The 23,189-nt window shown below is 44.0% G+C and overlaps 1 protein-coding gene across 1 annotated transcript in view; it reads right to left on the bottom strand.

Moving 5' to 3' along the window:
* Nucleotides 1-11,030: 11,030 nt before the first annotated feature.
* Nucleotides 11,031-23,189, bottom strand: part of LOC137432393 (splicing regulator ARVCF) — a 37,645-nt gene continuing 25,486 nt past the window's right edge. Inside the window, exons 9-19 of the mRNA XM_078783158.1 lie at nucleotides 22,966-23,152; nucleotides 22,708-22,825; nucleotides 22,404-22,539; nucleotides 22,202-22,264; nucleotides 21,969-22,096; nucleotides 21,477-21,672; nucleotides 14,920-15,115; nucleotides 12,047-12,161; nucleotides 11,921-11,957; nucleotides 11,756-11,809; nucleotides 11,031-11,563 (exon numbers count right to left, since the gene is read on the bottom strand). Coding sequence (XP_078639284.1) covers nucleotides 11,553-11,563; nucleotides 11,756-11,809; nucleotides 11,921-11,957; nucleotides 12,047-12,161; nucleotides 14,920-15,115; nucleotides 21,477-21,672; nucleotides 21,969-22,096; nucleotides 22,202-22,264; nucleotides 22,404-22,539; nucleotides 22,708-22,825; nucleotides 22,966-23,152 — 1,241 coding nt within the window. The 3' untranslated portion in view covers nucleotides 11,031-11,552. The remainder of the gene's footprint in view (nucleotides 11,564-11,755; nucleotides 11,810-11,920; nucleotides 11,958-12,046; nucleotides 12,162-14,919; nucleotides 15,116-21,476; nucleotides 21,673-21,968; nucleotides 22,097-22,201; nucleotides 22,265-22,403; nucleotides 22,540-22,707; nucleotides 22,826-22,965; nucleotides 23,153-23,189) is intronic.

Below are 23,189 nucleotides of genomic sequence, written 5' to 3'. Positions count from 1 at the left end.
ATACAAGGCTTTCATCCGCAGCTCAATGGAATACTGTTCTCCCCTATGGGCTGGTGCTCCTGCCTCACACCTGGCTCGGCTTCACGCTGTTGAATCCAAAGCTTTCAGAATCATTGGAATCTCCCGCGATGAAGCTATCTCTGAGGGCCTTTCACTCACTCACCGCAGGCAGGTAGGTGGTCTTTCTGTCTTCTACCGACTCCTCTCCGGCCTTGCTCCCCCAGCTCTCTCTGTGCTCTGTCCCCCAAATATTCCTACAGGTCGCACAAGATCTGCCAGCCACCCTCTGATGGTTAAACTGCCGAAATCTCGGCTCTCTGCTCACCTTCACTCTTTCATTCCTCTTTTCTCCCGCCTCTGGAACAAACTCCCACACTCACTTCAATCACACTCCTCCCTCCAGGTCTTCAAAACAGCTGTTCACCACCATCTCTTATCTTCCCCCATCCAAAACCTTGATCTTTTCTACCCCCACTAATTCACCCCAGATCCACCTTGTTTGAAATTCCAACTTCTTTCCTGGAAGTCTTGGCAGTGTCCATATGTTTTATACCTCTCCCACCCCCCCCCCCCCCCCCCCCCTTCCCATGCCTTCCCCCCAAAGTCCTCTCCCTCCCACAGTTCTCTCGATGTCTCCATGTCTCTCGGTCCCTGCTCTCAAATGTTGTGTTTGTGTCCTTCCCCCTCTCTCCCCATCTTGTCTACCGCTCCCGATGTTATTTGTTTTGTGTGTCTGTTTGTCTTTCTGTGTGATTAATGTTCGCTCTTTCACGAGCCTCGATCTTGTATACAAAAAAAAAAAAAAAAAAAAAAAAAATTGCTAAAATGTGCCATAAACTTTTTCATATTTAATTTAGGACGTACGAGTATCAAAATCTCAGAACTACATATTACCGAGGAGGTCGTTAAAAATTTCAATTTACCTTAATTAGGTAATGCATTTTTGTCATTAGCTTTTTTCCACCAATTAGAAGCAAGCTTTCATAAATTACCCTGGGTATTATACATTGGAAGAAAGATCATAATTCGTTCTTTGGGTTGACGTGTTTAAACTCATTTGCATACAAATAGTGGCGAGAACACGCCGATATAAGGACTACATTTGGAGGGCCACGATCGTGGCCGGTCGACCTGTACCTGCCAATCGTGGCCCGACACTTTATGGGTTAAAATTCATTTTTGTTTAAAAATGATAACTTTCATCCAGTTTTCTTACCGTTTTTTGCAACCACGTCATAAACCATCTTAACGACTGTGAAAAATGAAATCAGATAGTGACTTATAGTTGAGATAAAGCCATGACAGTGAGAAAACACAAACCTAACAAAAGAGGCCTATGAGTCCTTCAGAGCTATGCGAAGCAAATAAAAATGGTGCAGATCTGTTTTTGAAGCTCCTCCCTGAAGACGCCTGATGGACGGACAGACTGGAGGAGTATTATAGTGTCGATCCATTACAAACTCTTCCTTCAAGGATCAATGAGATAATCTGCCATAAACATTGGGATTGCTTACTGGAAATGGGTATTTTGCTGCTGTTTGCAAAACAAAAGAGCAAATACAGCCCATAATAGCCTGGGTGGACAGATAATGGTCCAAAAGGATGGTGCAGAGGTAACTGACTTACCTTTCTGCTGTCTAACTGGTTTTGAATCTTGACCCAGTTATAAACTGTCATCCCAGTGTTTCACAAGCAGGGCAATTCATCAATGTGTGTGTGCCGTTCCTCAGATAGAAGTTAAAATGGTGTCCCATCTGCTGCTAGTTGGTAGATGTTAAAGATCCCAGTGTCCTTCGCGAAGAGTAGGTGAGTTAGTTATCACTTCCACCATGAACAAATCACAAATTCATGCTCTAACCTACAGGGGGCACTGCAATAGCGACAATTGCACACCCATCAAACGATACTACACACAGCCGTGTACTGCATACAAAAGATGTGGGCCAGTATGCAGTCACAAGACGTCACGCACCTGCCATACAGGGTGTCATAGAAAGATCGGACGTCCATTTCCCGATATAAGCATACCTTTCTCCGATGGGTAAACAAACATCATAAGGAAAGGCACCGAAGGTGGACTTGAGCTGCATGCATGGGCATTCATCAGGCAAGAGCAAATGTAGTCTTTGTAAAGTCTCATGGATTGGTGTGTGTTGTACAGAAAAGTTGGACAACCACGAGACATTATGTAGTTAATACAACCAGAAATGCACATGGCCCATTTAAACAAACTAAGAGTATCTGTTTATCTATAATAATAAAACTGTGTGTGTCTCCTCCACAACTCCAAAACCATGGAACCTAGCGGCCCCAAACTTTGCAAGCATACTTATCAACCTCCAAAGGATTGCATGTATGAAAACTGGGCGTTTGGGTGTTAAGACCAAAAATAAAACTTAAAAAATAAAAAATGTGCTTAAAACCAAAAACCTAAAAAAGCCTTACCAAAATGGCGGTCCACCATCTTGGTCAGCCCACTGTCACATTGCTGGGTTCTTAACCTACCATTTTGTTTCGGCCTATTCAAACGTGCCTTGCCATGGAAACATGATCGACTCATTAAATAATTAAATCATATCAAAATCTGGATGCAGATTTGAGGATCGGATCCTGTTCACTAAATAAGTATCAAAATTTGGAGTGAAATCTGATAAAATGTAACATCAGCGATTCTTATAACCAAATGTATATCTTTTACTCAGCTTTCAGCAGAGTTGTCCATCCTCCTTCTCCACATTGCCAAAACATTAAACGCAACTTTTTTCTACTGTTCCAACAATTATGTTGTGAAGAAAATATTAAGTAATGCGCCCAAAGTGTAACTTTTTTGAGTATGTTTAAGTTATGCGACCAAGCCTTTCTTGATGCCCCTTGAGTGCTTGAGATGACTCGGCTGGGTGGCGTCAGTGGTAGTGTTCGGATCCGGTCGGTGATCGCTTTATTTAATTGTAGGCGCTGATCGCATGGCTGGTGGTGGAAGTGTCATAAGGAACCAAGGGAAAAAAAATAGAACTACACACAGGAAATCTACCCTTATACCCCAACTAATTAGCATAACTCCACCCCTTACATGGAGACAAATATACACTTACGCGACATCAGGGCTTGCTTAGTTACATCAAGGTGTCCACGCCGCATACGGAGCACGCTACCCTATACAATTATACCTGAACGAAGGTATATCATTACCTACCCCCACAAACGTAAAAGTATGTTCATAGCTTCAAAGTCAGAATCTCCACTTGTTCACCATCATTGTCAACACATGCCTGGAATCTTCTCCAGGTGGTCTCCCAAGCTCGGAGGCACATTTTTCGTGGTATTACTGCATTTTCACATTTTCAATTTTCTGTCGGAGGTCTCGCACATCACATGGCTTGGTAGCATGAACACGTTCCTTTACCATACCCCGCAGCCAGAAATCACAAGGAGCGAGATCTGGCGAACGTGCTGGCCATTTCAGACCCTCCTCTGCTGATCCATCTCTGCTCAAATTTTCTGTTAAGATAAGCGCGAACATTCGAAGCAAAGTAGGGTTGAGCACCCTCCAACTGAAAGTATGCGGTAAGCCGGATTTGTAGTGGCAGGTTGTCCTCTGCATAATTCTCCATCATGTGCAAAAAGTCACTACCATCGATTGTGGCGTTTTCAAAAAAAATACAGCCCTACCTCTCCTGTTCCAGTGACTGCACACCAGACATTCACCTTGGGACTGCCTCATTCATGCTCAAACATAACACGAGGATTCTCAATACCCCAGAAGACAGTTGTTTGTTCACACGTCCGATTATGTGAAAGGTTGCCTCGTCACCGAATGCCACTTGCCTTTGAATGTCAGGTTCCAAATTCTTAATCTCTAAGAAAACTTTGCAAGCCTCAACACGAGCGGCTTTTTCTGCAGGACATGAGACTTGCACAATCTGCAAATGATATGGCCACATTCCCAGGTCCTTGTTCAAGATTCTCCACACCGTTGCCCGAAAGACATTCATCCATGCAGCAACCTTTTCTTTGCCCCAAAGACAATCTCGTTGCCATTTTAATCAACAGTAAAGGAAAGAAAAACAAGGCCGAAAGTCTAACAGCGGCGTAAGCCGGGCTTGTAAAATATTATAAACTACAAACACATGATTAGCTTTTTAAACAGTCGCTAATGCTGTTAATAACATTAAACAAAGAAATTTGGAGGAATCCCGACATCTGTGAGCTAAGTTTTACTTACAGAACTGAGGGAAGATCTACTGTAATCTAGATTATACCCCACAAGGGTTGGGTACGTACCGTTTTGTTGGAAGAGACGTAACGCCGATGCTTTCGATATTTGATTGTCATTTTAACAATCGGTTTGTTTGTGTTTCACACAATGAAACACGTAAAGGTAGAGCATGACGATTGTGATATGACAGGTTCGACGATATGATCGGCATATAAATCAAAATGGCTGTGTGGAGAGTCAGCCGCCGTACCGTCGTAATGACATCAGACGTAATCACATCACCCTGTCATGTGACCAGATCCTCAGCTCCGATTGGTATACGTTTGAGGGGACATACGGACAAACACTGTTGTAGACGGCTTTGCCCTATGGGCCACGTCATAAAAGTTCTCAGAAGTGTTAACACATTTTTTGAAAGCACCCTGTAAATATATATACTGTATATATATCTTCATCCTTCCTGTTCTCCATTACCCTCTCACCCAATAAGATGGCCACACTTATTTGAAGCTTTCAAGTCCAATACAAACAACTTCCGACATCCTCTTGGTCAGGACGCAAGCTACATGGGTTCTGGTACCCCAACAGTGAAGGAATTTGCATTGGACTGAAAGCCCCTATCTCAATTTGTAAAGTTTATGGAAAGTGCCTGCAATACAACAAATGTGACAAAGTTACACCCATTGAGGTACCAACCAAAGATGCTCTCCATGAGAAAAGCTGAGAATTTGTCGAATTCCTCATCGTTCCACTTCAATCCCCACTCCCACCTGAATTCTAAAGAAATAGATGAGATCAGAGTAGCCTTGGCTTGGTGCTGAACCCTGTTTAATAGCTCCTTCAAGTTCGTTTCCATCGCCACTGAGCTTTTCCCTCACCTTTCAAAGCTGCACCCGAACCGGCTCTTCCTCATTTTGACTGGGCGGGAATAATTTCACCCTCACCATTTCATTCCCCCTTTAGTGCATCAGCATTACCACTACAACATTGCTCAGTTACAATTTCACATTGAAATAGGTGCAGGGACAGTGATGTTGTACAAACCGCATTCTCCATCGCATGGAATGGCACAGCTTGTTCATGTCGTTGAACAGTTTCCATATAAACATGATGCTAGCTAGCACTCGTGTGCAGTAAAGTGTTCAGGAGTGTCGCTGTTCAAAACGCTCTTTTAGTCCTTTACAGTCAGAGAACCTTGCTCTGGCATTGCAAATTATATTTTCAACTAGAATGGAACTTGGGAGAGCACATACCTCCACTAGGCTGAACAGTTTACGTTTTGTATCCCAACGATAGCCTGGGATCTGCATCCGTAAGTGAACCAAAACCCAATTGGCTTGTTCCCGTCACCAAACCAACTCATCCACCTAGTTTTCTCATAACTCATTCAGAACTTCGAGATATCGTACTATTCATCATGCTTGGCCCCATCTCTCAATGGTGAAGAATCACTTAAAGAATTCTCATATCCGGATCCAGATCTTCAACAAAATCTATTCAATTTGTGCTCGTCACATATCCATCCTGTCCATCGAGTTTTGTCCGAATCCATCCATAATGTTTTGAAATATCCTGCTCAGATAGATAGTTGTGAAAACGTACTTCGGTGGCAGAGGTAATAAATTGTGTAATTTTAGGAACCTTATACATATTAGATACTCATTTTTCCGACCTCGGAAGGATGATAGGTTGAGTTAACCCACCTCGTGTTATTTAACAGCACGATAGGGGCTCAAACTCAAGACCCAAAGATCTTGAGGCAAACACCTTAACCGTTAAACCAACACCAGGCTTTAATAGAACAGTAAAAGCGAGGATAACGTTTGGGAGGAAATACAAGTTCAGGTTGTTTTCTTGAGCTACAAGACAGTCATTGCTGAGAAGCCAGGATGTTGTCGCCAGACAATTCACAACCTCCCATATTATTCTATATTCTCTCTTGCATGATAATTTTATGGCAAACACTCCACTGAAAATAAAATAATAATACAAACAAGAGCAGAGTCGATGGTGCATCATCGCAAATCCCCACGCTTCCTCCTGAAAGCGCTTCCCCCAAAAAAGGCCATATTTCACAGGTTCCCCAATATTGATTGCATATACGAAGTTCCAGGAAAATTATTTTCAAATGTGCATGTAATTGCATTTTTTGGAAATGGTATCCATGAGGATTCGATATACGAGCCTCCTCATTTTTAAATTTTAAAACATATGCACACTGTAAAGTATCTCGACAAACTGCGATCAATTGTCGTACGCGTTTATTCACTCTGCCGATCAAGGCCCGATTCACAGCAGCGCCATCCGAGCTCTGGCGTAGGGATACAACCCGGTCCCGGTGTAGGGATACAACGGTGAACATTTGCACTGCATACATGACATCCTCCCCTTTAAGTCCAAAATTACCAAGAGCAATACGTGCTAGATTTCCAGAATTGACATTTCAAAAGCAACATTTCCAAAACATGTGAAAATATGTGTGCAAACGGTTATGAGAATAATGAAAATACGTGAAAATAGAACATGTGTCAACGTGAAAAAAAACATCTTCAAAGATTCAACCGGTCGGGTGCTTTTCTCTCACGCATTGAGCGTCGCGGTGTACCAGTGGATACAGAGTCCGAGGTGATTCCTTTGGGTCGCGGTGTACCAGTGGATACAGAGTCCGAGGTGATTCCTTTGGTCTCCACGAAGGGTGTAGCGTTTGCAGAGGTTTTCGGGGCATCCGAGCCGGCTGGAGCGGCCACGACGATCTCCGGCAGTGGCGGGTCGAACTGTTGTCCTGACTGTGACGATGCTACAGGCTCCATCGACTCACAGTGACGGTAGGTTATGTGGTCCTGATGTCGACGAATTTCGCGGCCGTCCTGCAGGCGAATCACACTGGACAGTGGACCTGGCTTCTCGATGATGTCTCCCGGTAGCCACGTCGCACCTGCACCAAAATTTCGGGCAAACACTGGATCTCCAATGTTGATACATCGACTGTTGGACGTCTTATCGTGCACCAACTTTTGATTAAGCTGGCTTTGATAAACATTTGATGATATGTCTGGTTTGAGATTGTCAAGTGTCGATCTCAAGTGTCGTTTCATCAATAACTCAGACGGAGCTGCACCGGTTGTTGATTGTGGCGTGATGCGGTATTTGAACAGGAGACGAGACAGCTTTGTTTCCAGGGTTCCCTCCTGAAGTTTCTGCAATCCGGATTTGACGATTCCCACGGATCGTTCGGCCAAGCCATTTGAAGCCTGGTGATGTGGGCTGACAAACTTATGTTTGATGCCGTTCCGACGTGTGAACTTGGCAAACTCGGTACTGGAAAAACACGAACCGTTATCACTCACGATCATCCTGGGCAGACCATGAGTGGCGAAACAGCGTCTGAGTCTTTCGATGACAATGGCTGACGTAGTACCACGCGTCACATAGGCATCAATCCATTTTGTGTGCGCGTCCGTAATTATTAGAATCATGCTGCCGTTAATAGGCCCGGCATAATCGAGATGTAGGCGATGCCACGGTTCGCTGGGCCATTCCCAGGGATGCAGTGGCGCTTTCGCAGGTGTATTCCGGGTGCTCTGGCAGGGGTAACAATGTCGAACATGATGTTCGATATCAGCATCAAGATTCGGCCACCACACATAGTTTCTGGCGAGTGACTTCATCTTCACAATCCCGGGGTGACAGTCATGGATTTCATCCATGACCCTGGAACGCAGATTTTTCGGGATCACGACACGACATCCCCAGAGTAGGCAACCATTTTCCACGTAACCGACTCATGGCATCTGCATTTGTGATAGACGAACCGGGCTTATAACATATGGTGTAGTCATAAGCAGCGAGAAACAGGGACCAGCGGATGATCCTGGGCGGTAGTGTGTCAGATGTCGCCTTAGTTGGACCAAACAGACTGATCAGCGGCTTGTGATCAGTGCGAATCGTGAAATGATGTCCAAGAAGGTACTGGCGAAATTTGCCAACGCCGAAAACGATTCCCAATCCTTCCTTGTCAAGTTGGGAATAGTTTTTCTCTGCCGGGGTCAACGTTCTGGATGCAAATGCAACCGGTCTTTCTGTACCATCAGGCATCACGTGCGATAATACACTCCCCACTCCATACCGACAGGCATCGCATGTCAGCACAAGATCCTTCTCTGGATCAAAATGAACGAGAACATTGGACGATTTGAGCAGATCCTTAGAGGTCTGGAATGCTGATTGTTCACGAGACCCCCAGCTCCAGGAGACTCCTTTCCTCAAAAGCCGATAAAGGGGGCCCAAAACGTCGGTCACATTCGGGATGTAACGACCATAGAACTGAAGCAAACCGAGGTATGACTTCAATTCGGTCACATCTCGTGGAGAAGGAGCATCCTTGATAGCTCGGACTTTCTCATCTGTCGGGTGTAGACCCTCGGCATCAATCGTATGACCCAGGTACGTGACTGATGGCACCATAAACTTGCACTTGTCTCGACGCAAACGTAGGCCGGAGTCCGAAATCTTCTTCAGAACTCTCTCCAGGTTCTGTAGATGTTCCGCGTCCGTACGACCAGTAACCAGAATATCATCCTGGTAACAAACGACGTTGCGTTCGGCGGCAAACAAACTGTCCATGACACGCTGATAAATTCCAGGTGCAGATTTCACTCCAAAACTAAGTCGGTGGTACCTATACAACCCACGATGCGTGTTGATGGTAAGATACTGTTTCGAATTCTCGTCCAAGCAGAGCTGTAGATAGGCGGATTTGAGATCGAGTTTCGTAAAAGTCTTGCCTCCCGTGAGACGAGCATAGAGGTCTTCGATCCTCGGGATTGGATATTTATCCAATGAAGAACACCTGTTCACGGTCATTTTATAATCTCCACATATGCGGATGGACTGGTCCGATTTTATGACTGGAACGATGGGCGCCGCCCATTCGGCATACTGGATTTGCTCGATGATCCCCAGATTTTCAAGATGATCCAGTTCCTTGTCAATCCGCTCACGCAGGGCGAAAGGGACTGGGCGAGCCCTGCAAAATATAGGATTGGCATCCCGGTCAACCCTGAGTTTAGCCGTATGTCCTTTCAAGGTTCCAAGCTCATCCTTGAAGACATCCGGGTACGTATCCAGCACATTTTTGAGTGTGTATGCTGCGGTAGGAGAAACATTGGCTGCCCGGAGTTGATGAATGCTTTCCCACTTCAGTCGAATTATGCTCAACCAGTTCCTGCCGAGTAAGGAAGGGCCCTTTCCAGGAATGACGATCAGGGGTAGGTGAAACTCACGGTTATCGTAGCCCACCGTGACATCACATGTACCGCAGGGAACAATCTTCTCACCTGTATAGGTGGAGAGTCCATAGGTAGTAGGTTTCAGATGGGGTCGGTCAGCATCACTCCACAGGTTTGTGAAAACAGCATGGCTGATGAGCGAGACGGCCGCACCAGTGTCGACCTCCATTTGCAATGGTCGATTGTTGACGACAACATTGGCAAGAAGAGGGTCCCGCCTATGGTGAGAATCAATATGAAGCAGGTCATACGATTCTGAGTTGTCGGAAACAGAGCTCACCTGGTCAAGCTCGGGTTCCTCCGAACCGATAAACTGATGAATCTTGTCAGCAGCTTTTCCTTTTCCCGATTTGCGAGTGATGCAAGCTGGAGCAATATGGCCAGTTTTCGAACAGAAATGGCAGGTGGCATCTTTGAACCGACACGTCTCCGGAGGGTGCTTTCCGTTGCACCGAAAACAGTTGTTGTGGGTTTGAGACTGCACTGGCTTCTGACGAGGAGCCTTGTTCCAACGTTGTGGCTGAACATGATCCAACCGATTCACAGCAGGGCTGGTACCAGATGAGCGAGTGGCACCGATGCTTGTAGCGTTGCGTTCAGCACTTTCCATGGAAATTGCGGTGTCTCTGGCATTTTGGAACGTCAGTCTTCTCTCAGCAAGCAGGCGTCTACGAGTGCGGTCATCGGACATGCCAACCACCAGCAAATCACGAAGCATGTCATCAATCGTGTCCCCAAACTCACACAGATGTGACAGTTTTTTGAGGTGTGCAATGAAGTCTGCGATCGACTGACCTTGCTGCTGTCTGCACATGTAAAAATTAAACCGACACAGGATGACTGAAGGAGATGGGTTGCAATGTTCCTTCAAAGCGGCCTTGAGCTCTGCATACGTGAGCTCCTGGATTGTCCGAGGCCGAATCAGGTTTTTAACGAGTGTGAACGTCTCACCTCCGCAAACGGACAGGAAGACGGCCTTCATCAGGCCTTCGGTCGCAATGCCGTTCGCCTCGAAGTAGAAAGACAAACGCTCAGAATACGTGTCAAAACCCCCCTCATGAGGGTCGAATTCATCGATATGGCCGAAAGATGTCATGGTCTAGATGTTTACCTTCGTCGCCATGTAAAGTATCTCGACAAACTGCGATCAATTGTCGTACGCGTTTATTCACTCTGCCGATCAAGGCCCGATTCACAGCAGCGCCATCCGAGCTCTGGCGTAGGGATACAACCCGGTCCCGGTGTAGGGATACAACGGTGAACATTTGCACTGCATACATGACACACACTTAATAAATATTAAATAAGACAGCCCCATCCGTGAGGATGTGATCCCAAATCGATTTCTTCCAACACCTCACTCCCCCGAAATGTACCTTCATCCTTTTTACCTCACCTGAGAGGGCGGGGCCAAAAATGATACTGCTCTTGAACCTTCGTGTCATGTAGTGAGATCAATCCAATGAGACCTAGATGTTACAAAAAAATTGTGTTCGCTTGCAGGTGGTAATGAAATGAATGCAGTCTTAGGCAATTATAAATATTTTATTAAACAACTTGAATCCTGACAGCCAACAGAAAACATCATCATCATCATCATCATCTTCATGGTTAAATTGCTTTCACCCACAGCTTACAGTCAAAAACAGAAAAATAATAACAGTTTTAGATAAAAATGAAAATCCACCATGGACAAAAAAAGGTAACCGTTGATCAAAATAAAAACAAAACCACACTTTCGATCAAGTGGGATTCTCATTTTAAAACCATCCCGAAAACCACGATTACAACATTTGGCCCATTTTTCCTCACAATGAGCCTGAGAATTCCCATGAACTTCATCTCGGCACAATCCCCCGTCCCCCACCACAAACCATACTCCCTTTCACATCAAAACCAAACAATCCCTTTTACCCTGGTACTTCCACAGCCACCCCACATGATTAAATGGCAGTAGTGGCAAGGGCTGTACGAAGAAGCCAACTGGATATTTTTATGCATTCGAGATGCTTTCATCCCAAACAATCGACAGGAAGGATGCAGAAAGGTTAGCATCGAACTGGAACGGGAAAAAAGGAAGAGGTGGGGAGGTGGAGGGGGTATTATGACATTGCAGAGCTTGCAGAAATCCCACATTCAAAAGCATCTCTCCATTAAAAAATACATTCAAGTTTGCAGGGAAGAGTTTTTACAGTTAAACGAGGAAGAAATGCATCTGTATCAGTTAAAACATGCTGAAAAATAAACTTGCCTGGACCCATATCATTCAGAGGTATTTCTTCCTGGCTGACGGACACTTTCATGTCTGGAGTGAGGAAAGGGAGGAAAGCAAAACAGAAAAGAAAATTGACAGACAAATTCTCAGAAACACGGATGAAAGAAATGTCGGGTTGTACGAGTAGACAATGTGCATCACCTCGAGTTAGCCGCGCACCACTCTTTGTCTTACTGCCCTGCACAACAGAAACACCGGTCAGTACAAAGTAAAACTGGTGTGATCCCAAATCGATTTCTTCCAATATCTCACGCCCCCGAAATGTACCAGCAAACTGTCCTTGCTCCAACCATCTTTATGCAGCTTGTTGCGAACGTCTCGTTGTGCCCAGAGAGACGAGAGCAGCGTTCCTGCAGCCCTTCTCTCTCGGCTGGAAGCATCACTGGTGCACATCACAATCACAACAGAGGACAATGATTGTATAATAAAAATAAATTTTAAAAAGTGCAAATTAGCTTTCACGCAAATGCATATGGGGAGGGTTGCACAGACACGAATCAGAGTATATTATCATGACATTTATATTTTTACAAAGCCAAAGTACTGCCGTGAACTTGTATTCCCTTCTGCACCACCCCATCCAAAAGTTAATGTATGACCCACTCAGAGTGCTCATCATCATTGCGAAGAAGTGACAAAATGCCATATTAATCTGTTTAAAGTACCATTCCAAAGAGTAAACATTAAAGAAAGGAGATGGGGGACAGGGGATAGAGAGGGTGAAGGGCCAGGCCAGTTAATCACTTCCCCACAAATGCAATTCAAAAAAAAAATGCATATTTCAAGTCACATTTAAACTACTTAGTCGACAATACAACAGGCATTTTAAGGCCATTTTCCCTGCAAGAGCGGGGGTTAGCCTTGCGGTCCCATTGACAATCTTCTACATTTTGCCCTATTTTCTGCATCTCCCCTTGTTGACCCCCTTGCCCGCATTTCTTATTCCACCACCTTTAGCCAAATCTTTCTCGGTCTTCCCCGTCCTCTACTTCCTTCTACATTCATTTCCATCACTCTTCTCAACCAGTCACTTTCATCCTTCCTCAACACATGACTAAACCATCTCAACCTGTTTGCCTTTACAGCATCCATCACAGGCTCTATTCCTATCATTTGTCGCAATTCATCATTTGTCTTCCCCTCTCTCAACGATACTCCACATATCCACCGAATCATTCGATTTCCACCCTTTCCAGCCTTGGTTGCTGCTCTACGTTCATTACCCATGTCTCGCTCCCATAAATCATAACACTTCTCATACATGCATCATACACCTTTCCCTTCAGCTTCAACGACACTCCCCTCCTCGTCAGCACGCCACTCAGTTCCCGAAACTTCTTCCATGCACATCTCACTCTAGCAACCGTTGCCGAGTCTGATCCACCTTCTCCATTCAGCATGTCTCCGAGGTAACAAAATGTTTTCACACCTTCCAGCTTCACGCTGTCTCCAAGATCCAACTCAACATTTCCTCCATCCGCAGCTCCCTCTGTGCACACCTTACACTTGAATGTAGCTGCCACACTGGTTAATGACCCTCTCAAACCACTACATTTTTGATGAACCCACTCAGCACACATTGTACATTGAATGGAGTTCACTCCGACACCCTTCCTGCACACAGCACAGGGCCACTTCCCAGTTCTTTCCACCTCACCATATGCTTTACCACTTGCCATCACCTTCGTTTTCCGATATTCACCTTCAGACCTTTTGTCTCCATACATTCCTTCCACTTGTTCATCTTCTCCTTCAGTCCATCCATACTTTCTGCAATCAACACCAAATCATCTGCATACAACAACTCCCACGGTAAACCCACCTTTACGTTCTGAGCCAGCACCTCCATCACAGCTACAAATAGTAGTGGACTTAGTACCGATCCCTGATGCACTCCCACCTTCACCTCAAACTCACCACTGTTCCCGTCCTTCGTCCTTAGTCTTAGTCGACAATAAAACCAAGATATTTCGATATACAAGCCTCTTCATTTTTAAATTTTACAACATATGCATACTAAAAATAAATATAGATGGCCCACAAGAGATGAAGCCTGGTGTTGGCTTAACGGTTAAGATGGCTATCTTGAGATCCTGAGTTTGAGCCCCTGTGATGCTGTTGAATTAGCACCAGGTGGGTTGACTCAGCCCATCATCCTTCCAAGGTTGGCAAAATGAGTACCAGTTTACTGGGAAGAATGAGCCATTCAAGTATCCTGCATCGGAGTGGAAAACCCGGCCAGGATTGTGCCCCTAGCAAAAGAAAAACTGCCTCGACAGCCATAGGCATCTAAATATGTGAAAAGAGTTATTATCGTTACTCTTATATGATTTATTTTAAGCTAAAGTATCAAATTTTGGCAACTCAGGCAAAGGGTGGTGTTTGGGTGGGGTGGGGGCGGGTGGTTTTAGGGGAGAGTCAAATTCAATATTTGTGGGAGGTAAAAAGCATAATAAAAACTGTAACGGCACTCAGTAGAGCGCATATCTCCGCCAGGCTGAACAGTTTGTTTTATATACCACTGATGGGCCGGATATGGATTCAAACCTGAACCAAAATCTAATCGGCTTGTTCTTGTCACCTAACCAACCTGTCCACCAAGTTTAGTCATAACTAGTCCCTAACTTTTTTTTAAATATCATGTGATATATCGCTTTTCACCCGATCTCTCAATGCTGAAGAATCACTTAAAACTTAAATAATTATCGTATCCGATTCCATATTCAGATCTTCACCAAAAACGAAACGATTTGTCCTCATCACACACCCAACCTCTCCAAGTTTCGTCCAAATAACGTCCACAACTTTGAGATATCCTGCTATGTATCGTTTTTGGCCCTATCTCCCAATGGTGAGGAAGCACTTAAAAAATTCTAGTAGCCGGATCCGAATCCGGGACCAAAATGTAATTATTTCGTCCTTGTCACATCCACTACACCTCTGCCAAATTTCGTCCGAATCCATCCACAACTTTGAGATATCTTGTTCACAGACAAACAGACACACAGACAGGGGTGAAAACATAACCTCCATGCACCTTTGTTGGCAGAGGGAACAAAGGGAACAAATCTATGAAATCGTTTTTTTTTTTTTTTTTTACTAACAAAACTTACAAACAACACTGTGCTAAAGTGCCTCACCTGGCATGGTTAATCCGAACTGACCGTTCCACACCATGGGCTTCATAAACTGCACGGCCATTCGTAGGACTCCCACAAACCAACTCCCCAAGCGCCCACAATGCTGCCACCCTGCCCTCTTCTGGAACAGGTGGTGATGGAGGAGCCGGAGATATGGGAGGAAGACAGGAGACCAGGGCAGAGATGGCGTTCTCACCTGGAAAGGTAAAGCAACAAGACCGACTTGTAAATTGACCGTCAGGTAAATATTACATGGGTGTACAAAACTCTAACACAAAACAAAACCAGAAAGAGCAATCAGAGATTGAAGGCCTTCGCCAGGACATGTTTTCAGTGGTTTATAAGGGTTTTGTGTAAGGAAGGAGCTAGGTTTTTAAAGTTTATGCTTAAAAACGTCATAACTCCGAAACCATGTGATGGATGACGTCATGCTGGCTGACTTTTTTTGTTCGTCATGGGTATGCGATCCTGCCTGCAAACTTTGGCCTCAATCTGTTCAGTCGCTTTGGAGAAAATTGGAGTTCAGTGGTTTTTCAGGCTTTTCACTCAAAACAATATGGCATCCGAACCACGTGACCTACGACGTCATCATTTATTTTTGTCCTCCACCAATTTATGCCTACATGACCCTCCATAAATTTCATCTTGATCAATGAAGTTTTGCACTTGTCGATTATGACATCATAATGGAGGCACCTATGACATCACTAACATATGTTATTCCACATGGAGAGTTCTTTACAATGAGCCATGTCTCAATTTTTTCTATGCAGCGCTTTCGGAGATATAGAGGTGCAAAGTTTTTTGGTTTTTCCAAGACGGCGCCCATACCACGTTACCTATGACGTCATAATTGTCATTAGAAATTCTACAGGTGGAGTTGCACCTATGGTGAAAATTTGCTGTCAATCAGACCAACAATTGCAGAGAAAATCGTATTTATTCTGAGCGGACAAACACAGACAAACAAACAAACAAAGACAGACAGACAGACAGACAGACAGACAAACAAAATCAAATGCAATACCCTCTCCTCAGGTCAGGGTAACTCGAGTTCATAGAACACCCTACCCCACACAGACTTGAGAAACAAGGACATGGGCGGTGACTACAAGCGGCTAATTTGATTGGTTGTGATAAGGTAAAATGTGGTAATATTTTGTCCAAGTATTGATAAACTGAAGGGTTTTGAAATGCCAAAAAGGCAATTTGTGTTCTACAATGTTAAAGTGTTTAATTCAATTTAAATGAAATAACGATTTTAAAGGTTGTAGAAAAAATATATATATATTTGGAAATTTACCGCCATTGATGCGTCATTTATTTACACCACCTTATTAGTGCCCTTCCGGTTTCACCGGAGGGGACTATAGATTTGCTCTCAGTCTGTCCCACCTGTGCGTTTTTTAAACACTTTTTTCCCCTACACCCTTTAACATATTCAACTCAAACTTGGTACATGGCTTTATTATGATAAGTTACAGAACACGTTCAAGTTTCAGGGCTTTGTCAATTTTTCAGTTATGCCCTTTTTAGACTTACAAAATATCACATTGGTAGGGGACATGTATTGCAAAGAAATTCTTGCTCTTGTTTAACATGTTACGGTAGTTGTTCGTTCCTGTTGTTTGTGTCCTTTATAATATCCGTAAAAACAGCAAGTTTCCTGTTTGAAATGATTTTCAATCTTGTTTGATTGCCAGACAGTAAATAAAATCTCACTCCTCTGCACATGCTGATCGGGATGCATGCGCGACCCCAAACATTAACCCAATCATATTGATTCCATGATTAATCTTATTTGCTCAATTACCAAAAAAAAAAAAATCCTAAAATACCATCTTAAAAAACAACAAACAACAACAACAACAACATGCATTTTAAGGCCATTTTCTCTGCTAGAGCAGGACAGATTTCCATCTTACCATCTTAAAAAACACCAACAAAAAAAAGATTTGAGAACACAATAGACATGTGTAACAAAAAATTGAAAATCCAAAACACCAGGGACACCAACAATACATACTTTCAACGGCACTCAGTGGAGCCTATACCTCTGCCAGGCTAAACAGTTTACACTTTGTATCCCACCGATAAGCCAGATCTGGATCTGGACCTAAACAAAAAAAATTAATAAATCGAATCGGCTTGTTCTAATCACCTAACCAACTTATCCACCTAGTTTTGTCATAATCCATCCATGACCTTTTAACATATCGTGCTATGTCATGACCAAAAATATTGGCACCCTTGCACTTTTCAAATAACTCACAATTTTCTCTAAAAATAAGTTGCAATTGACAAAAGTATTTGGTCTCCACAATTCCTTATTTCACTGTTAATATTACAGAACCTTTGTTTTTGATTCAGAACCTAACCTATCCTTTTAAATCAGAAAATAAAAAGAAATGGCATCGACAAAAGTATTGACACCCAAGACTTCATATTTTAACATTTTAACATCTGCAGCACAGACGTTGGACAAAATAACTGCAGTCAAGCGCTTCCTATAGCCATGAATGAGCTTCCTACACCTCTCTACTGGCAGTTTGGCCCACTCTTCTTGTGCAAACTGCTCCAGTTCTCCCAGATTTGAAGTGTGCCTTCTCCAAACTGCTGTTTTTAGATCTCCCCACAGATGTTCAATGGGATTTAGATCTGGACTCATTGCTGGCCACTTCAGAACAGTCCAGCGTTTTGTCTTGAACCATTCCGAAGTGCTTTTTGACGCACGTTTGGGGTCATTGTCCTGCTGCAAGACCCATAATCTTCAACGGAGACCCAGCTTTCTGACACTGGGTTGAACATTGTGCTCCAAAATGCCTTGGTAATCTCCTGATTTCATGATGCCGTGCACACATTCAAGGCACCCAGTGCCAGCACAGCAACCCCAAAACATCACTGAACCTCCTCCATGGTTGACTGCAGGGAAGGTGTTCTTTTCTTTGAAGGTTTCATTTTATTTTCTGTAAACAGAGATGATGTGCTTTACCAAAAAGCTCCAATTTGGTCTCATCTGTCCACAGGACATTCTTCAACGGAGACCCAGCTTTCTGACACTGGGTTGAACATTGTGCTCCAAAATGCCTTGGTAATCTCCTGATTTCATGATGCCGTGCACACATTCAAGGCACCCAGTGCCAGCACAGCAACCCCAAAACATCACTGAACCTCCTCCATGGTTGACTGCAGGGAAGGTGTTCTTTTCTTTGAAGGTTTCATTTTATTTTCTGTAAACAGAGATGATGTGCTTTACCAAAAAGCTCCAATTTGGTCTCATCTGTCCACAGGACATTCTCCCAGAAGGATTTTGACAAACTCCAGTCAGCCTTTCTTCTGTCTCTCTCAGCAGTGGGGTCCTCCTAGGTCTCCTACCACAGAACCCCCTTTCATTGAGTTGGCAACAGATGAAGTGAGTTGAAACTCGTACCTTGTGTCTGAAGGTCAGCTTGAATCTGTTTGGCAGTTGATCGAGGTGCTTTCTCCAGTCGAACAATCCTTCACTGCAATATTCGATCAAGTTTTCTCTTGCGGCCATGTCCAGGAAGGTTGCCTGCAGTGCCATGGGCCTTAAACTTCCTGATAACATTGCGTACGGTGGACACAGGAACATCAAGGTCTAGGGAGATGGATATGTAGCCTTGAGATTGTCCATGCTTGGCTACGGCTACAATCTTGTGTCTGACTTCAGACAATTCCATTGGTTCTTTCATTATTTTCTCCATGCTCATTGCGGTAAACACCGACACAAAACAGCAGAATGACTCCTTTTCTCCATTCAAACTGGTTTAATGAGTGATTTTTATATTGCAGGCACCTGCAACTCACCACAGGTGAGTTAAATTGCAATGTAAAGGAGAATCACCTGCATGAAATCTATTTCTAACAACTTCTAAAAGGTGCCAATAATATTGTCCGGGCCATTTTAGGATTTCTGCATGGAATAAGCATAGATTTAGTAATGTTTTCAGCATTTTTTGTTTTGTTCCACTGCAAACTAAAGAAATACATATGTGGATACCAAAATATTTTATTTCAACAATTTTCTGGAAGAAATGGTGCATTTGAAAAAAGTACACGGGTGCCAAGATTTTTGGCCATGACTATCATTTTTGGTCCCATCTCTCGATGGTGAAGAATCACTTAAAAAATTATCTTATCCGAATCTGGATTCGGATATTCATCAAAATGTAATCAATTAGTCCCTGTCACACACACAACCTGTCCACTAAGTTTAATCCAAATCCATCCACCATAACTTTCTTAAATAACCTGCTTGCAGCCAAACAGACAGACAGGGGTGAAATCATAACTTCCATCCATCTTTGGTAGAGGTAATTTAATTTTGAATGAAATAAATGGGAAACTGATCCTGAATCTAACTACAGGACTTCACATAGCTAGTACACAGCCCAGGATGCATTGGGGTAATTTGTCAACCCCTTTCACCTTTACAGCGCTATGGAAGCAACAAGGCTCCCAAAGATAACATCCATGTTCACCTTAACATTCCGAACAATCACTCAAAGCACAATGGCTGCAAGCACAATTGCATGCATAAAAATATATGGTCTACAAGTGATCAAGCCTGGTGTTGACTTAACAGTTAACGAGGTTGACTTAAGATAAAGGTCCTAAGTTTAAGCTTCTGTTGTGCAGTTGTTAGGGTAGGGTGGATTGACTCAGGTAGTAATTGAGATGGAAAGCTACACTCAGGTCGGGTGGATAATACGTGATGGATTGACTCAGCCTATCAACTTTCCGTGATAGGCAAAATGAGTACCAGCTTTCTGGAAAGAATGAGCCATTTCAGTATCCTGCATTGGAATGGCAAACCTGCACAGGTTTTTTGTACAGGCAAACCTACACACTTTTTTGTGTAGATATGAGACAATTTTTTTTTAGTTAATCCATTTTGAATTCAGGCTGTAAAAAAAACAAAATGTGAAAAAGTCAAAGGGTGTGAAGACTTACGTTTGTGGGGGTAGGAGATGAAATACCTTAGCAAAGTCAGGAATGTATAGTTTAGCATGGACCGTGTGACACGTAGAAAGCCCATTTCAATTTACATAGGCAGGGTAAACGTGCAGGTTAAGAGTGTTTGCATGTCACCATAAGAGGCGTGGCTTTTGTGTTAACTAGTTCTCGGGCGTAAGATTGATAATAAACCCCAGTGTGTAATTGGCCCCCTGTGATTTTTCCCTAATGTTCTTATAAAATTCACTCGGCCAGCCATGCAATCGGCACATTGCCACAACCACACAGACAAGCCCGACAGAAACCAGAACATTTGCTAATCGGCAAGCAAACCCCGACATCTGAAAAATCCCGAACAGAGATTACACTCCGCCCCCCCCCCCCCCCGACGACTCGTGACAGGGATGCCCACGCCTCGACCGTCAATGGGCGTCAAGAAAGGCCCTGAGGCCCCGCCCCGAAGGGAACGATGATTGGTCATGGCCTGAAGTGGTGGGGAGTGGGGATTGGTTCAAATGTGACATCAGCGAGAAGAGGAGAGGGTGCACTTCCCCTTCTCTCATCCTTCTTTTGGTCCTGGCTTCGGGGCGAGTGGACGCTTTTATCTCGTTCTGGCTCTCGGCTCGAATGGGCGCTGTTATCTCGGGTGCGCTGGTGAGGAGACGTGTCAGGGCTTTGGAACTTTTGCAACGTTAAGAGGGGGTGTTGGTTGACGGACGGTGGTGCTCTTCGGAGACTGAGGTCACGAGCGAAACAAAGAAGGATCCTGCCTGCTTTCCTCACACCGGCGGCTGGCTACAGGCACGATTCCGCGCCATCTTGTGCGCTTCCCGCGTGGTGACTGGTTCGACGACCAGCAAGCTCTACCAGTCATTTGTGGACGCAAAGCTGAGTGCCGGCCGATTATAAACTTTTTTTCTTTTCTTCATCTTTCCCGGTGTCTGTAATCGAGTCCACATGGAGGGTCCCTCACCTTAGCCTATTGCTATTAGTTTTACCTCAACATTTTTATTGTCTTTGCATTTATTTCCATTAAATTCATTATTTGTTGCATATTACTGTTGTGCGTCTTGCTTCGTTTCTTTGTTCTGTGGGTTCAGATTAACCCTGCATGTTCCCGATTAGACAAGGCTTCAGGCCTTTCCCACGCGTGCCAAAGACAATCCCGCCAAGTTTCGAAATACGCCTCGGAGTTAAAGCTCGTTTCGGTCATCCGTCACCCAGGGGTCTTAACCCCGGGGACACGACAATACTTTCTGAAGGCACTGCATCAACTTGGGGAAACAGACTGTCTTCATCCTCATATCCACACCATTCCGAACACCCAAATCCATTGGAAATTATTGGTCCACGTGACCCTTGTGTAGAAACTGTCTGTCATACTCCAATGTCTAACATCATTATTAATAAACATTTATTATCAGCCTCGTGCCCACTATACTTCATGTAAGGCCAATTGCTGTTATTACACAGAAGGGTGCTCAAGTTGATTTCAACCCTGTTGAGTATTAATGCAAAGATACATACTCCAAACAAGCAAAATAATTAGATAAATAAAAGGGAGGGAACAAAACTACCACCTAACAAGGTCTTGTTTCGAGGGTCTTTGGCCAGGGTTCTCATTGCCGATGCCAATGCCCATACGAGTCGACCATGACAGCTCCCTGTACTCCGGCTCGATGATCCTCCCAAACCGTCAAGCACTTGTTCCAGGACCCTCACAAAGTAGGGAAGTCCACCACACACCCGCACCATGGAACGTGCACACACTGCCCACTGAATCAACATGAGATTTAATATGCAGTGAAGTTATCTACAAATATTATAAGCAAAAGGTGGAAGTGGAGGAGAGCAGTAAAAAAAAAAAATTAAAAATATATTAAAGTTTTCAAAAGTAAACGACTGGTGGAAGAAAAAGAAAAACTCGAGGAATAATAATAGGTATTCCTCTGCATTTAAATGCAGAGGAAACCTAATAAAGGGAAAGATAATGGGTCAGTTGAGGAAAGGGATGTATTGACAGGTTAATTGACATGTACATTTCAGAGTTTGACGTGAACAAGCCAAATCACCTGAGAATCTCCAGCAGCCACTGCATCAATACAGCTTGCCACTGCCTCCAATGTGAGCCTGTTGTCACTGCACTGGAATACACCCACGTATGCACGGACAGTCTCAGGTTGGAACAGCAGTTCTGCACCTGGAACCAGACAGGTGCAAGATTGAGCTTACATTGCAGGTTCTTAACCCAGATGAAGAGGTCAGATTATTCCTAGAACCCTAGGTTGGCAGATCAATCCCATACCTTTAGCTGGCTCAATTCTTTCAGGCAGATTAAGAGAAACTTCTTCTTCTTCCATATTACATCCTAAGAAAAATGTGTGCACTATTAGTTTGTCCATCTTATTAACAGCAGATATCTGGAACATTATATAAACAGACTCCCTGAAAGGAAATTATTCCTCTCAATCCCGTCCACATTTTTTATACAGTCCAAACAATCTCACCCTTGGGACGCCTGCGTGCATCCTTGCCCGCTTTTTTGGCTGTAGATGGAGATAGAGATGAGACCTGTGCCGACGGTTCATCCCGATACACGTGCCAGCTTAGATTTCTGAGCACACACACAGAGTTCTCCAACGCCTGTTGAGTGGGCAAAAAACAGTCCGTGGACAGTGCTCTAAATGAAAAGTGTTAACTACAAATCAACTTGGTATTTTTTTTTAATCAAAATGGTTCCTAGCTTCTTGTATTGATGGTTAACATTAATGTGAGAACACAGGGAGCATTCCTCCAGATAACCAGCATCACCTTGCCACACGCATTCCTCTGCTGTACGGCATCACATATGTAGTGTATCAAAGCATCCACCAGGCCCTGACAGCCACGAAGTCTTGCCTGGACGGAACTTCCCGCAGAGCTGATGTTCCTGCAGAGCACAACACAGGTTGTTTTGTTTACACGCAGCCAGATTACAAATAATATCAGGGGATCCAAACTAAGGTTGCATTTCCAGTTCACAAAATATTTAAAATATATGTTTAGAGTTGCTTGATATCATTTGAATACCTGAGACAACCAGTAGCATTCTGGAAAGCTTTTGCCAGTTGAACTGGCGGTATACCAGTACAGAGACCCCGTGCATTTGGGTCCCAACCAGAGCCAGGAATAATTATGGAGTTGGTGAGGACGCCAAGGCCTTGCTCAGCGATGCAGGTCTTAAGCTCTTCATGCGAAGAAAGGTTCCACAAGGTACCTTTGGGCATAAAAGTAAGTTAGCTTATTGTAGCGGT

The sequence above is a fragment of the Myxine glutinosa genome, chromosome 8, assembly GCF_964187855.1.
Source record: "Myxine glutinosa chromosome 8, kmMyxGlut1.1, whole genome shotgun sequence".
Classification (NCBI taxonomy): domain Eukaryota; kingdom Metazoa; phylum Chordata; class Myxini; order Myxiniformes; family Myxinidae; genus Myxine; species Myxine glutinosa.
This window is presented reverse-complemented; position numbering and strand designations above follow the sequence as displayed.